We start from the raw sequence: 14,820 nt of genomic DNA on the forward strand, positions 1-14,820 counted from the left end.
AAGGCAGCTGCTCAAAGATGGCAGAAGTCCGGCCATGAGCGACATCACACTTTCACCTAAATCCTGGGAGAGATTACCTCCATATATGTTCCCATAAGCAACCTAGTCCAGCATTTAGTTGACTGTATATTTCTGAACTATAAAAACATGTAAAACTGTATGAAACTGTAAAACAAATTTTGGAAAAATAAATGTCCCTGTACATCCACATTTTTTTTTTAGAACTTGTAACTGTTTCCAATAAAAAGGTTAATAGGCTGAAATATAGAAGAAAGTTCACCATTATTGCAGATATGGCATAGAGTCACCACTTCTTTAAAATGTCATGTTGCATTAATAAACTTGGTAGAATGATACTCTGTAAAGCACCTAAAGCAGATTTATTCTAATCTCTCATTTACCCATGATGTCACTTCTTTATGCACTTTGTCACCTATACACAAACATATGAAAAATGTTCCTGTTAATAAATTGTGAAAACATTTTTTACTCCATTCCATGAGGTAAAAGATTAACTTCATTTGAAGCAACAGCTTTAAAAGGTTTGTATACTTTTAGGTATCGCTCTTAAAAAGAGCCATTTTGCATGAGGACCACTTGACCTTTAACGCAAATAAAACTGTAGACCTACAGCTTTGCACAAAACACAAAAACAAACAATACCAAGAACAGCCAGTTAAAGCCAGCAGTACAGTTTTAACTTGTAAAAATGCCAGGTCACAACGTGTATTTGATTTTCATACTGACAGTACAGAAGAAACACTGTTACAGTCATTTAGACTGCAGAGGCTGACAAGACCAGTGTGTTGTAATATGAAGACCTGTTTGCACTAAAGCAGGCCCCCTTTCAAATATCACACACACACACACACACACACACACACACACACACACACACACACACACACACACACACACACACACACACACACACACACACACACACACACACTAATGTGCAAACAATAAGGCAGGGAGAGAGAGAGAGAAGGTCCTCATGCTCAGACACCTATAAATGCATAATAAAGATAATCTACAGACAAATAAAATAAACGCAGCAAAGAGGTCATATTTTATCAATTTTAATTTCCGTTTCAAGCCAGTCACATGCAGAATTGTTTGGGCAATGGTGAGTCTATAAGAGAAATTGAACATCTAACTAAGAGCTGTATGCTTATTTGTTAGTGCATGCCTGAAAAATATTGTTTAGTAATTTCAGGTAGCATAAAACTTTTCTTTTATACTTTTTAGACCCTTTTCTTTAGTCTCCTATTAAAAAAAAAATAGAACAGCCTCTATTTACCATACAATACTGTTATTATTTTTAGTAGGCTAGCATTGTCTTTATTAGTTTTGCCAAATTAGTTTAATACTATTGAATACATTAAATCAATAAATGTATATTTTTGTGATTTTGTTTTTCATCTTTTCACCCTGCTGAATTTGCCCGAATCCTTTCATTAATTCCTGTATGAAATTTTATTAAAAATGTCAAAACAATATTTAAAGCAAGACAGTCTTGTCGATAAAAGAGGAATCTAAAAATAATTATTTGAAAATGTAGGCCTTTGTGACGTTTAATTCAAACTGCACAGACACGAAATTTAAATCGATCACTTTTTATTCCAAACAGGACTCAAAAATAAGTAAAATATCATTTGTTAGAAAACATTTACTCATTTGCTTCTCGGCCACTGTAAAGGACATCTTCACACACCGTACCGTGATTTTTTTTTTTTTTTTTTTTGTCTGAGGCAGAGACGAAAAAGAGCTCTCAGCTCTCAGGGAGTTCAAGACGGTCGAGCAGAGATTAAATTAAATTAGACGAAACTTTCATGATCCCGGTGGAGATAATGGGCATCTGAGAAATAGGGAAGGTTTGTATCATTCCGTGGAGTGAGACAGGACGCATAAACGGGGGGTTTGGAGCCAAAGGCGGGACAGCGGCGCGGCGCCCCGGGTCAAAATGTTCAAATGTTTGACAGGAAGGGAAATTCTTGGAGAGGAGAGAGGACAGCGCAGGTATGATGCTGCTGACAGGTGGGATGCTGGGGCTAACATGGGACCCCAGACAACTTCCTATGCCGAGATCGCGATACAAATCTGGACTTTGGAGAGAAGAAGCCGTCCTGTGCGCTCCGAGGAGAGGAAACACGGGCATCATGCGCTCCTGCGCCCTGGATTCCTTTAAGTTTCCCAAAAAGAAATGTTGCCTCTTGAAACGTTTCCTCCGACGAAGAAAGCTCCCGTTTTCAAACATGTCCGCCGACATCGGATCCAGGGTCCAGTAATTGCCCTTGCCCGGATTTCCAGGCTCCCGGGGCATTTTGACAAAGCAGTCATTTAAAGACAAGTTGTGACGGATAGAGTTTTGCCACGCAGGGAACTTCTCCCGATAATACGTGAAGCGCTGGCTGATAAAGTCACATATCTCACTGAGGGTGAGTCGCTTTTTCGGGCTCTGGAGGATGGCCATGGTGATGAGAGCGATGTAGGAGTACGGAGGCTTAACTGAGGCGGTTCTCCTGCCCGGACCGTCGGGCAGCCGGACTACAAAGTCCCCGTCGTCCCGCACTTCGGGAGCGAAGGATGAAGCGCTTTGCTCCAAGTCTGCATCGGCCTTAAACACTGAAAGATCCGTGTTCTTCACGTCCTCGCCACAGTCCGTCTGACCCTCCACGTCAATATCCGTCTCATCCATGGGCTTGCTGTCCAAGGTCATGATCCGGAGTGTCCGCTGGGACGGCGGCCCCAACAGGCGAGATCAAAGCCTGACTGGACAGAAAAGCAGGACCCCCTTATTTCTTTTCATTCACAAAAAAAAAAAAAAAAAAGTTTCGCATCTGACTGCTTCTTTGACTTTTTAGCCTCCCACTCCAAACTTCCTCCTCCTCCTCCTCCTCCTCCAAACAGTCTGCCTTCATCAACAGAGCAGCAGATACAAACCTGAAGCGATGAGCGCTGAAAAAACTTCACATTACCTAAGATACTAAATTAACTGGGTAATAAAGATATAGGGATAACTATCCTGTTTATAGGCTGCGAGTAGGCCTATATTTTCATTCTCTTCTTTCCTAAGGACATAGGCCTACTTGTCTTTAGTATCTCGTGCCTTTCAAATGCCACTTTTATAATTATGTTGTATTTCACTTACCAATTAAATGTTGGCATAGTTTACCAGCCCAAGTATTCGAGAATTGATTATATTTGGTGGAAGAAGTATTCAGACTGTCTATAACTGAAGTAGAGATGCAAAATAAAAGCACATTACGCCGTCGGCATCTTAACAAATAAAATTGTCTCCAGACTTACTCCTGCTTGAACTCACAAGCAGCCTTTAAAGAGGAATATTTGTCAAAGTGGGGTCATTTTTAATCATTTCATCAACTTGTGGATGGTTTATTCTAGAGCAATTAATTGACACGTGTTTCACATGAAAGAAAACAAAGCAATAAAGCTGTAGTTGTTAAACACGTAGTTGAGTAAAATGTCCATTGTTTGCCTTTGAACTGTATTGTAGTAGAAGTATAAAGTAGGCTAGCATGACGATACTCGAAGTAAAGGAAGTACCAATCAAAGCACAGTACTCGTGTAAAGTCGGTGTTCAGTTACTTTCCATGACTGTTCATGTTTACACTTGATGTTTAAATGACCGCAGCAGGTGAGACTGTTTTGGAACGTAAAGCACATGTATTTTATCAGGCTTGTTTCTATCTTTTATGTGCTTGGCTTCCACGGCGCTCATTTCCTTCGGTATTCCTTATTGCTGGATGGTTTGGCACACGGTGAGAGAGGCCACTCTCAAGAAGACGTAATCCATATTGAAATAATAGCTGCACTGTATCAATCCGTGTGAGGCCACCCACTTGGCAAACAGGCCTGAAGCGCATGGTGGGCTGAGGAAACTGTGGGAAGCCTCATTACTGAAAATATCTTCCCTCACTGTAGTTTAATGTGACGCGTACCCTTTTGAAACTGTTATATCAATTTCTAATCATGACATTTCTAGTGGGGGGGCCAGTTGTAGGCCTTACTTAGATACACGTGAAAGAACCAGGAAACATCAGACGTTTCTTGCGGAATTTAATACAGAACAAAACCCCGTGCAAACTCACTCAAAAGTCTTTGTTTTGTTTTTTTTTCCCTCACAGAAAGCAGCAGTGCAAAGAAAAATCTGTGCGCCAGCTTAACCGGGAAAATAATAATACTGCCCAAAAATAACAAGCCAAATAAACAGCAAGAAAGGAAAGAAATCCCTAAAATACAAACAACATATAGAGACAAAGACAACATAATAAATAACTTCATTTAACTTGAGCAACTAAATGTATATCTATTGAACTTAAGAGTCTTTTCTGCCAGGGTCAGGAGCCGTACATTTTTTTTTGTATTTTTTTTTTTTGCAGTTAATAACTTTGAACACGGTATGGAGCTCAGTACCTGCACAGAAACAACGTTTTACTTCAGCCGTCAACCGAACAACGCTGCAGCTATGCAGCTATTCAGATGAAACGTCAACGATCGATGAAAGCAGACTCAACTTCCCGCTGAGCACGTCTACTCCTGACAGTACCCCCCTTCGGTATCCCATTTATTCGCCCCAAGTGATGCTCAGCTCCGCCACAAACAGTCTGTGCTTCGTCTGTATTCCCCAGTCTCTGTGCAGATGGAGGAGAAACAAACTGTATAAGCTGCGTCACACATGCAACATACTGAGTAGGGAGCACTAACGGGGCCAGTGCAGAAAAGACTGAAGCAGAGGTCATTTTCAGACGCTGTCCTCCAGTTTTAAGCCTTAAGTTTCAGAATTTCAGAGGGTTTTGTAAAAAAAAAAAAAAAAAAAAAAAAAAATCTTTTTTTTACTCGTTATTCCTTGATGTATACAGCTCCTGGAAAGCAGCCATTGAGATGAAGGGAATGGGTGCTGTTGTCGGAGGTACAACACTGGAGCAGTGAAACCAGTTTAAATACCTTGAGTCAAGTGAGCTGTGAATGTCGTTCTCCATTTTCACAATCACATCTGCAGTGAAGTATAAAACTCTAAGAACTACAGGAGAAGGGAGTATTGTCTTGAACTGTTGTGTGCATGTGTGCAGAGCTCTGTCACATGTGGAAATAAAAACCTCTGCGTATGTTCCCTAGGAGGTGCGTTTCCGCTGAGCTGAGGTCAGCCTCACAAAGTTTCCACACTTGAGGCAGCATGAGATGGAGTTGCCCTCTTTCCTTGGGATATGCCAGCAGTTGACACAGCGTACTCGGTACTTCTTATACCTTTAAAAGTCAAACAAAAAAATAAAGCGGTGGTTGAATTCCTTTCTATCTAATGTTCAGGTGTCCTGATGAAAGCAGTTTTTTTTTTTCTTTTCAAATTCCCTAAATAGTATTTAGTTACAACATTTAGATTTGAAATGTTGCAGTTTAGAATTGCCAATGTAGAATAACTGCAACACTGATTTGATTATTTCTCTTTTCAGAGGACATTATGAAAGTGAAAAGGTAAGCCAATTAGCACTAACAGAGTTATTCATACTATCATGCTCAAAGATTCAGACGCATCACACGAAGTCAAAGGCTAATTTATGTGAGCAATTAATTAAAAATGTCCAACTGGGAAAATTGTGGGTAAGTACAAGGTTTGTGAATTTCACTTTTCCACAAAGCAAACCCCCCCCCCCCCCTTTTTTTTTATGTGCCAGCAGCAGCATTATTATGTTTGTGGTATTCCTAAAAAAACCGATGTCAAAACAATAGTAAGGTGCCTACACTAAGAAGGAAACACGTTTTACTAGCTGTAATCATTCCTCTTATTTATTTTGTCCATTAAAAGATCCCTAACTAATATGAGTTTAATTTGGGTGATGGGGGACTAAACCTAAAATCATCCTTCTGTATAAAACTATATACATTTTTATTTTAAAATCATGAGTCTTCAGCAGTTTGAGTTATACAAATTATACAATGTCTAGATCAAATATATGCAGTGTCATTTTTCATGTTAGAGATTTGACATTTTGGTGGAAGTTTTGATAATAATGTACACTTTCTACAAAACAATCATTATTAGTCTCAGAGGAAAAGGGAATATGGAATATCAGACTGTGTCGAAAGGGTTATTACCTGATCCCACAGGCATTACAGAGTGGAGTCCCATCCTCTGCATCTCGCCACATAGGGGTCTTCTTGGTGCAGCATGATGCACACACTTTATCCTCTTGAGAAAAGGACATGAAACATTAAATGTGTGTTATAGTAATTTCTAATTAAGTGTGCTAAATAAAAAAATAAAAATTTTGTCACACACCAGTTTCTAATTAAATAAAGGAAGTACTTGTGATTTTGTCATATGTTTTCCGGAAATTAATATTACAATTCAGCAATGAGGTCACTGCGACTATCACTATGATTGAAAGAGTTTTGACGTCATTCTACGATTCAAAATCTAAATAAATAATTTACAATACCAACAATTGAGTAAAAGGAAAGGTATTTAAAGTTAAAGTGGCAAAATATTTACAAATACAGATTTTTATGGAGACTACTGATTTTTTCAAGTTGACAGTCGCAGTAAAACTTTGGTTGTATTTTCCTGTTAATAACCAACAGAAGAGAACAAGGTTGTATATATAGGTAGTGTCACAAATGACAAGTCTTAGCTCTCTGGTCTCTGAATGATGAACATGCAAACAGATTTGTGTTTTGTTTTGACATGAAAATGTCAAATTATGAAAGGTTGGTCATGTAAATGTGTGCGGGAAAAAAACCCCAATAATAACTCAAAGGATTGGCTGTACATCTGTATTACTTTTCTTTTCACCCCCCTTTTGTCTGTACTACTTTAATAACAAAAGTTACCAAAAATAATAAATTCAATAAATGCAAATCAACTGAAGCTAGGTTTATACCCTCTATGGTATTAGGATATTTACACAGCAGTCTCCCTAAATACTCATCAAACACAACCACCTGTCCTGACTAAAAACTGTTGGGTGAGGTGTTTTGATGTAGTAGCGACCTCTAGCGGAGGAAATGGGCATTTGAAACACAAATCATTTCAGCTGCATTGGTAAGGCTGCAGATGCTTTCATATTAAAGTGTTAAAGACATGGTATCATTTATAGGTAATCTGTGCATTAAACTTTTTAGATTATTAAATTTGAGAGCTATAATAAATTAATTAAAAAAAAACTTGACGTGGCCTGATATTAAATTAGGTACAGTTAAAGTTGCAGCCTCTGCAATTCTGTTTAGAGATCGTGTAAAAATGTGAACGTAAACTGATCAGCTTTATTGAACAATGCAGGTACTAAAGTGTTACTCACTTAAAGCATTAGCTGTCAGGTCATTCTCCTCCTCGGAGCTGCTAGTTTTATGTGATTTCTGCGATGTCCGTGTCCTCAGCCTCGGTTTTCTAACACTCTTGCAGAGCTCATTGCTGTGATAGGTTCATATGCAACAGACAACAATAACTGAAGTTTACATCTATATTTTATAAATTCCAATGCAAAAAAGTCATGAAGCCATCTATACCTGTACTTTGAAGTTATGAGGAGCCGACACTGTTTCCGACTGTCGTCCAGCTCTGTGTCCATCCTGAACGTCACTCCCTGGAAGTCTGGGTCTTGGATGTCGGCACTACGACAGGGGTGAGGTTGCTTTCTTGGAGTCTTGGTTTTCCACTGGTGGCTAGAAGGGAGACCAATTTCGGCTTTTTGCACTGTCCAAAATTCTGATTTTGGTGTTGTAGAAGACACATTACAACCTGAGGGTTTCAGCTGGGAAACTGGAGGAGAGTTTTCTTCTGTGGGGGCATGTGCACATTCTGGTTTAGAGGCTGTGATTTTGTCATCTTGTTTTGAGAGTGAGTGACCGTTCTCCGAAGTGCTAAATATGAGCGATGCCGATTGTGAGGAAGGCAGGGCTGAGCTCACAGCGGGCAATGGTGTGTCACATAGGGTCTCTGTAGGCAAAGTAAGGTTTGCATTGTGGTCTAGTGTTAGTGCTGGCTTTGACAGAGCTGAATAAGCCTTGTTATTTGAATTAAAAGTCAGCTGGGTATTAGGACATGCTTTGGGGGTGTGTGTTTGCGACAAAGCATTTCCAGAGAAGCATACATCCAAAATATCCTGTTGAGTAGAGGAACAAGCCTTCTTAAGCTCTTGGCCCCACTCCAATTGTCTGTTGACACTTAACTTGACATCCATTTTGTACCTGTGCTGAGGTTGCAACGATGCTTTTGCATTGTCCTCCAGCAACTCTGGCCCGATGATGTCAGTTTTCACAGCAGTCTGAAATTGAACTCTACAGCCCACCTCAGAGTCTTTCACACAGCACCGCAGTTTAAAACCATCTCTTGTGCCGTTCCCCATCACATCATCCGTAGGACCGACAGAGGCCGTGATTTCCTTTCTCCCACAGAAAAGAAGAGGTGGCCTTAAAGTGAGATCTGGCTCAGCAGTCGACCACTTGGCTGTTGAATTGCCTGTTTTTGTGGTGGATGATGCTGAACTTGGGTCCATCTCCTCTTTATCTCTTCGATGAAGCAGCCTTTCACAGTGCAGGTTGATTAGACTCAGCACTTTCCAGGGGCTGTTGCATTCATAAGGTGGCTCAACCAAAGTTGTGACCTCGCTGCCGTGACTTTCCTCCTTCACCTTTCTCACCTGATCATACGGCAACATACAAGACAAACTGTGCTGGTAGGAAGTAGTAGCGGTTTGAAATGAATGGGAATCCTTTTTACCTTCTACGGCATTATTCCTAGATGTGTCATTGAGCCGTTTGGAGGGTGGATGTGTGTCCGGGAAACCGTTTTGATAAGGGGATGCTAACTTGGAAACCTCTTGGAAAAGGTAGCAGAGTGCAGAATGGGAGGCATCATGTTCCACTTTGCTCTGGTTTCCCCGGAAGAAGGCAGCTTGTGTTCGTGGTCCTGTGCTCATGCCGTGGCAGTGTCTGCATCATGAACAAGCAAAAATAACTTTTAGATCAGCGGTTCCTAACCCGGGATCAACACTGATACAAGAGGAATTGCTGGTTAATAAGGCAAAAAAAAAGAAGAAAATTGCTTCACAAAATTATGCTTTTTGTTTTTAAATTTTTTTTTTAAATCAGACTTTCCTCTAGTCTTTCACAATTTCAGACCTTTAGGCCACAACATGTAGAACTACTCTCAACTTAACATACTACCTGAATAAAGACATGCAGCCTGTGAGAAAAGTGGAAAACCTAAATGTGAAGAGGCCACAAGCAAAACAAAATTGAAACTACTATTCTAAAGGCTAAATGTGATTTCAAACATTGGCATAAGTTAATATAGTATTGAACCATTCAAACGCTATGCAATAAAGTTATATAATTATATCTTACAATTTAGCTCAATAAGATGACGCAAATGAAGCGGTGACGGCAAATAAAGCTAGTGCTAAGTTTGTTATTGTTTCCAAACTGTGGACAGCAGTTGTGACTGAAAACACTCGTTTCTGGTCAAATAAAGACAACAGAAAGTTTCAAAAAAAAAAGAAAAAAAGAAAACGCACGTTGTTCTCTTCGCTCACCGGGAGGAACGTCGACAGTTTAAATGTGTTCTATGACCAGACTGGAGAACATAAATGTAGCGCTCTCCGCGTTCTACAATCTCCTCGATTTTCGCGGTTGTCTCGTGACCGTCGCGAGCGCGGACGCGTGTCGTATCGATGTTGTATTAAATGCAATTAATGTTTTCATTTCAGTGAGTTCGGAACTGAAGTTCACTGAAAATGCGCTTCGTTTCTGACACGTTAAATAGCTCTCGCGTTTTGCGTCGGCAGGCCGTGACCGATCCTGAGGCCTGGATGTTTTTAAATTGGCAATGGTGAATTTGACAGCACACGCAACCTGGCATACATGTTCGCACTTTATTTGATTAAATATATGAATTCAGTATGGAAGGCAATCCGCATCATTATCAGCAGATGATCCACAGCTCAGTAAGCTTTGATCAGTTACATGTGATCGTAAAACACTCACCCTGAGGGTTGGCCTTGTATTCATGTCTCTGCATCATGGGTCTCTTTGTTTTTTGACCCGTCATGGCCTCTTTGTCTTCGTGATCAAAGTCTGGATAAAGGTGTGCAGACCATCCAATCTGCGTACTGGGTGTTAAAGATGATGCCCGCCTTGGATCTACAAGTGGGTCATCAAACATGAAGTGTGTCGCCTCAAACCGACGGAGCTGTTTGCTGTGACTGGATGAGGTTTTGGACCAGGGGGGGAGTCGCGCAGGTGTTTTTGGTTTTCTAGATTACACACTTGCTGGGACATAAAAGTGCTGCCCACCCTAACCTCAAGTTTCACTCGGTAGCCGCCGCAGCACAGAACTTTTGGCGACAGCACATATGTGTGTGCATGCAAACCGTCAATGTTTTTTTTGTTTTTTAAAAAAAAAATAGCTGCCTGCTAATGATGCAGTAAACTAGCACTGGTTTTAATTTGTGTAACGACAACTTGAAATCGTGTCCCCTTTCAGTCCTTATTGTAAGTGTTAAAGATTGCTGGCAAATAGATGTTGAAAAATACCTTCTTTTTTTTTTTTTAAAGTGGATTTTATTGCACAAGTTTAAATATTTGTAATTATTCAGACTTAAGATACACAATTCCATTACATTTGTGCGTTAAGTAGGACAAGTACAGCAGACTTGAGTAAAGCTGTAGGTGTGGTCAACTTGTTCTATGGTAACATCCTGCTCTGAATCCAAGCACGGCTGAACCAGATCACCTAATCAAGCCCTAATCCCTCTCCACTGAAGGGCAGCGCTTTAAAATGCATTCTTCATCTGAAACACTACGCACCTGAATACTTTGAAATGTTTTGAGTGAAAATACCCTAAACTGTCTAAATTCTGATTTGTTTGGTTAATCCATTAAACTTCAGGCAGATACACGTATATGGCTCTTCTGTCAGGTTTCTGGCTAAATATAATCAGTGGGTACATATTCACAGACCAGGACATCTACAAATGAACATGGTACATAAAAAAGTAAACACTATTCATAAAATATCTGACAAGTGAATCAAGGTGAGAATGAAAGACTGGCAAAAATGATTAACAACCTCTTGTGATACTTGTGCGTATACGAGCTGTAACAAGGAATGTTCCATTCAACAGAACGAAGACTGACTTTGTTATAAATCTGTTCTGCAGTGAATCTTAAAATGTTTGTGAGATTGAATGTTGTCTTGAAGCTGGCCTGAGAATGCGCCACATAAAAAAAATACATGCCCGGTTACACCAGCACAAGCTTTTTTTTTTTTTTTTTTTTGCAGGTAACCATTAAGATCCCCTCCAGTGAGACCCCTGTAGTGTCTCACTGCCTGATGTCATCAGCAGGCCTGTCCTTTCATTGGTGAACTGTATGTAACTGTAATTTGTCAGTTGGCAAGACGTCGTGGGAGTTGCTATGGACTTTACTACTGTATCCCTGCATCTCTTCATGGTCGTCCCCTCACTCAACCAGCACACATGGTGTCTAGCGCACAGCGACACACTCTTTTTTTTTTCTCCAATCCCCCTCTTCGTCATCTGTTCCTTTTCTCAGTGAGGTTTGGGAACATGGCCGTCCACGTAGAAGTTCCTGGTGACTTTGGGCAATGTGAGTTCGATGCCTTCAAGCTCTGGGGAGAGAATAATCTGACATCCCAGCCGAGAGTTCTCCTGAAGCATGGGCGCCATGTCAAGCATGTCATCCTCCCTAAGAACCAAGATATCAGTCAACATTGAACATGATCTCCTTTTCACGCTATCACACGCATTTGTTTGGATCAAAATATTGTGATTAACCCTCTGAACTCCACAACCCGCGTGTGATAGGCATGTTCTTTTTTTCCAAAGTTACACAATTGATCATAGCCAGAAATGATAAAAATAGAAATGATTGGTGCATGTTCAAATTTCTGACAGATCCTTGAACTAATCATGTGTCTGGAAAAATAAACAAATCTGAGCTTCAGATAAAGATAATAAATCAAATTAATGTTTCGAAATGTTTCATTCTAAATTTAGCCAAAAAGAAACCGTTTGCACGATCCAGATTTTTTTAAATAACCAAAATTCTGCACTCCTCAGTGCAACTAGTAAACCTGGTATAATTCAGCTAGAGCCCAACGACGACGGTCACGTGGTAAATATTGCTGAATTTCTGACTGTACTGCAGGCTGGAGGACTGAGCGGTGGAGGGCAGAGAGGTTTGTAGAGTTGGTAAAAATGGATATAGTTCAATTTGTACAGTATAATGGAGCCGCAACCCTTTTTTAAAAGAAAATATTGGTAACACTTGTGGCCACTTGGAAAAATGTTCTATTTATATATTCCATCTTTTTTCAGTTTTTGTAAAATAAATTATTAAAGAAATTCAAATTACGCTTTTTCTTCTTTTATGATTTATAACATTATAACTCTATTAACCCTGCACAAAATAAAGTTTTGAGTTCTCCCAACTTCTAGCCACGCATGTGCTGTTTCCCGAGAAGTGCAGATCCTGCTGGTGCGTCGAAAAATGAGTCCACAATGTGAAGTTAAAAACACGCAGAAACTGCTCGGGGTTCAGAGGGTTGAAGAACAACTCGTCAGTAGCAGACATACCTCTCGTCAGGTTGGGGCAGTTTGTCAAAATGAGCGGCGCTCACGTAGACTTGACATGTTGAGCAGGCCAGCGACGCCTCACACGCTCCTGAATGAAGCACACATACAAATGTCAAGCAACAATTACTTTAACAGCCTGCTTCAATTCAGCTGTGTCAACTCTTACCTTCCAGGTCAATTCCATGCTTGTGAGCTAGATACATCACATTATCTCCCACTTTGGCCTTAACCGGGATCCTCTGGCCAGACCGATCTATGTACACCACATTCACCCTAAACAGCAAACATCAAACCTTTAGAGAAACTCACTCAAAAAAGGTTTTACAATATCTAGTGTCTATGACGTTCAAAACATTACAGTGAAGATTAGATGAGGGAAGCTTTATTAATAAACACACATTGGAGTTCATTTCTTTCAAATGTCACCATTCTCTCCTTTGAATGCTTAAAAAAAATTTTGGGCAGTTGACATGTTTTGTGTTCATGAAAGTGATTGAATTGGGCCAGTACTCACCAGTACTGTGTACTGATGACATCAGTTTTGATAAAAAATTAAAAAAAAAAGTAAAGTAAAGATATCTATATATATATTCAAAATTATACATTTTACATAATTACGTATCACCAAAAGGTGACAGAGTGATAATTATACAGGTTAAAAAAGGTTAATTGGCAATTTCCTAAATTGTATTGTGATTGTTTTGTTGATGATTGTAAAGTGTATTGGGACCATGTACCATGGTGATTTTACACTCTAAATAAAACTGAATTTGATTGAATTGAAATCCAATGTGGGTGTGAATGTGAATGCAGGTGACAGGTGACCTTTCCAGGGTGTATAATGCCTTCACCCCAAAGTCAACTGGAAAATGGTCCACCCCCCAGTGTCCTTGTGCACGTTTAAGAGGGTTCAGATAATGGATCAATTTTCTATATAGGAGTATCTGCAGCTCAGTATGGACAGCAGGCGTCTGAGCAGCCGTGTCGTTAATGTGACGCTACCATCTGAGCCCTAACAGCCACAGATGTTTTATTAAAAAAAAACAAAAAAAACATCAGTTTGTACGACAAAACTCTGTACTCTCAAAGGCATACTGTGCTTGTTTAGAGTGCTACCACCTTTAAGATGTAAATTCATCTGCTGATTACACGTGCTCAGTGTGGAAAAAAAAAAAAAAAAAAAAAGCAAGTTTATCATGACTAGGCAACAATTTCATTATTTTTGGTTTTAATGTTTCAACTAAATGTAGCCTCCAACGGCTTATTCCGTTTCGGCATTTGACAACAGTAGTTGTGGTAGTAACCGTTATTATAAGTATAATAAATCAATAAAGCTGTTAGCTCAGTATAACGTCACAATAAAAGCCTGAGTAAACTTACACATCCCCTGGTTCCTCTGCATTTGAGCTCCCCTCCTCACTGTGGTAAAGACCTTGGGGGGGAAAAAAAGAAAAGAAACACGCACATAAACACGATGAGTGCTTGAAGAGGTGATATCAGCGCCTCCGAACTGAACCGGATGCGGGAATATTTGACTTGTTGCACAGAAGTTACAGAAGTTTCACCATCCTGACTGGGAATGCTGAAGCGGAGTTACACAAGTGTTATTGTGCCGACTTTTGAAATAGTTGTGGATATCATTGGACCACCTGCGAACCACACTTTGCTGACAAAGTCAGTGACTTAAACTTGCAGTAAGACGATAACTTTCTGCCACTTATTCAGACTCATCGTAAACAAACAGTCGTGAGAGAGAAACCAGCCTCTGATGAGGGCTAAAAGTGTTAGCAAGCCGCACCGCTCACCTATACTCGTCTGTAAATGTCGATTTATCGTCCGGTGACAATCAAAGGAGCCCCCTCTTTGTAAATTAGCCACGTTGTTCACACAGCTGTTAGACTTGTACAGCGGACATGTGCTACAGTCCGGTATAGCTCGAGAAAGTCTCCAAGTCAGCCCCACGCTGGAACGGACTGCAGCGGAGGCCGCCATCGCTCTGTTATGGTCACGTGGATGAAAGCAGCCAATAGGAAAAGAGCAGACGCGGGGCGACGTGTCTGCTGTGACGTAGAGTACTGACAGCAGAGAGCGCTGCAGCTTCACCTTTTGCACAAGAAACAAATACTGTAAACTTACAGCACAACGGCTGCAGTAGTGCAAGTATTTAAATCGTGTATTCAGTAAAAGTACAAGTGAAAGTTGT

At 40.2% G+C, this 14,820-nt stretch overlaps 2 protein-coding genes across 2 annotated transcripts; both read right to left on the reverse strand.

Annotated features, from left to right (window-relative positions):
• Positions 1–1,103: 1,103 nt before the first annotated feature.
• LOC138620158 (forkhead box protein D1-like) lies at positions 1,104–2,783 on the reverse strand. The gene has a single exon (XM_069697132.1). The coding sequence runs from the start codon at positions 2,720–2,722 to the stop codon at positions 1,811–1,813; it is 912 nt and encodes a 303-aa protein (XP_069553233.1). The 5' UTR covers positions 2,723–2,783; the 3' UTR covers positions 1,104–1,810.
• Positions 2,784–10,420: 7,637 nt separating this feature from the next.
• Positions 10,421–14,612, reverse strand: fdx2 (ferredoxin 2). Its single transcript, XM_069697272.1, has 5 exons — positions 14,423–14,612; positions 13,998–14,049; positions 12,784–12,890; positions 12,618–12,705; positions 10,421–11,727 (listed from the first exon to the last, which is right to left on the reverse strand). The coding sequence occupies exons 1-5, from the start codon at positions 14,607–14,609 to the stop codon at positions 11,571–11,573; spliced, it is 591 nt and encodes a 196-aa protein (XP_069553373.1). The 5' UTR covers positions 14,610–14,612; the 3' UTR covers positions 10,421–11,570.
• Positions 14,613–14,820: the final 208 nt, after the last annotated feature.

The sequence above is a fragment of the Brachyistius frenatus genome, unplaced genomic scaffold, assembly GCF_029030835.1.
Source record: "Brachyistius frenatus isolate BFR_SWC_R1_liver_20210118 unplaced genomic scaffold, ASM2903083v1 Contig_23, whole genome shotgun sequence".
NCBI classification, from domain to species: Eukaryota; Metazoa; Chordata; class Actinopteri; family Embiotocidae; genus Brachyistius; species Brachyistius frenatus.

Excerpts from the sequence above, each read along its gene's own strand:
- fdx2 (XM_069697272.1), bottom strand. The coding sequence starts at position 14,609 with ATGGCGGCCTCCGCTGCAGTCCGTTCCAGCGTGGGGCTGACTTGGAGA. Across the intron at positions 14,050-14,422 it reads ACATTTACAGACGAGTATAG|GTCTTTACCACAGTGAGGAG; the intron begins GTGAGCGGTGCG and ends TTCCCCCCCAAG. Across the intron at positions 11,728-12,617 it reads CTGCCCCAACCTGACGAGAG|GGAGGATGACATGCTTGACA; the intron begins GTATGTCTGCTA and ends CTTGGTTCTTAG.
- LOC138620158 (XM_069697132.1), bottom strand. The coding sequence starts at position 2,722 with ATGACCTTGGACAGCAAGCCCATGGATGAGACGGATATTGACGTGGAG.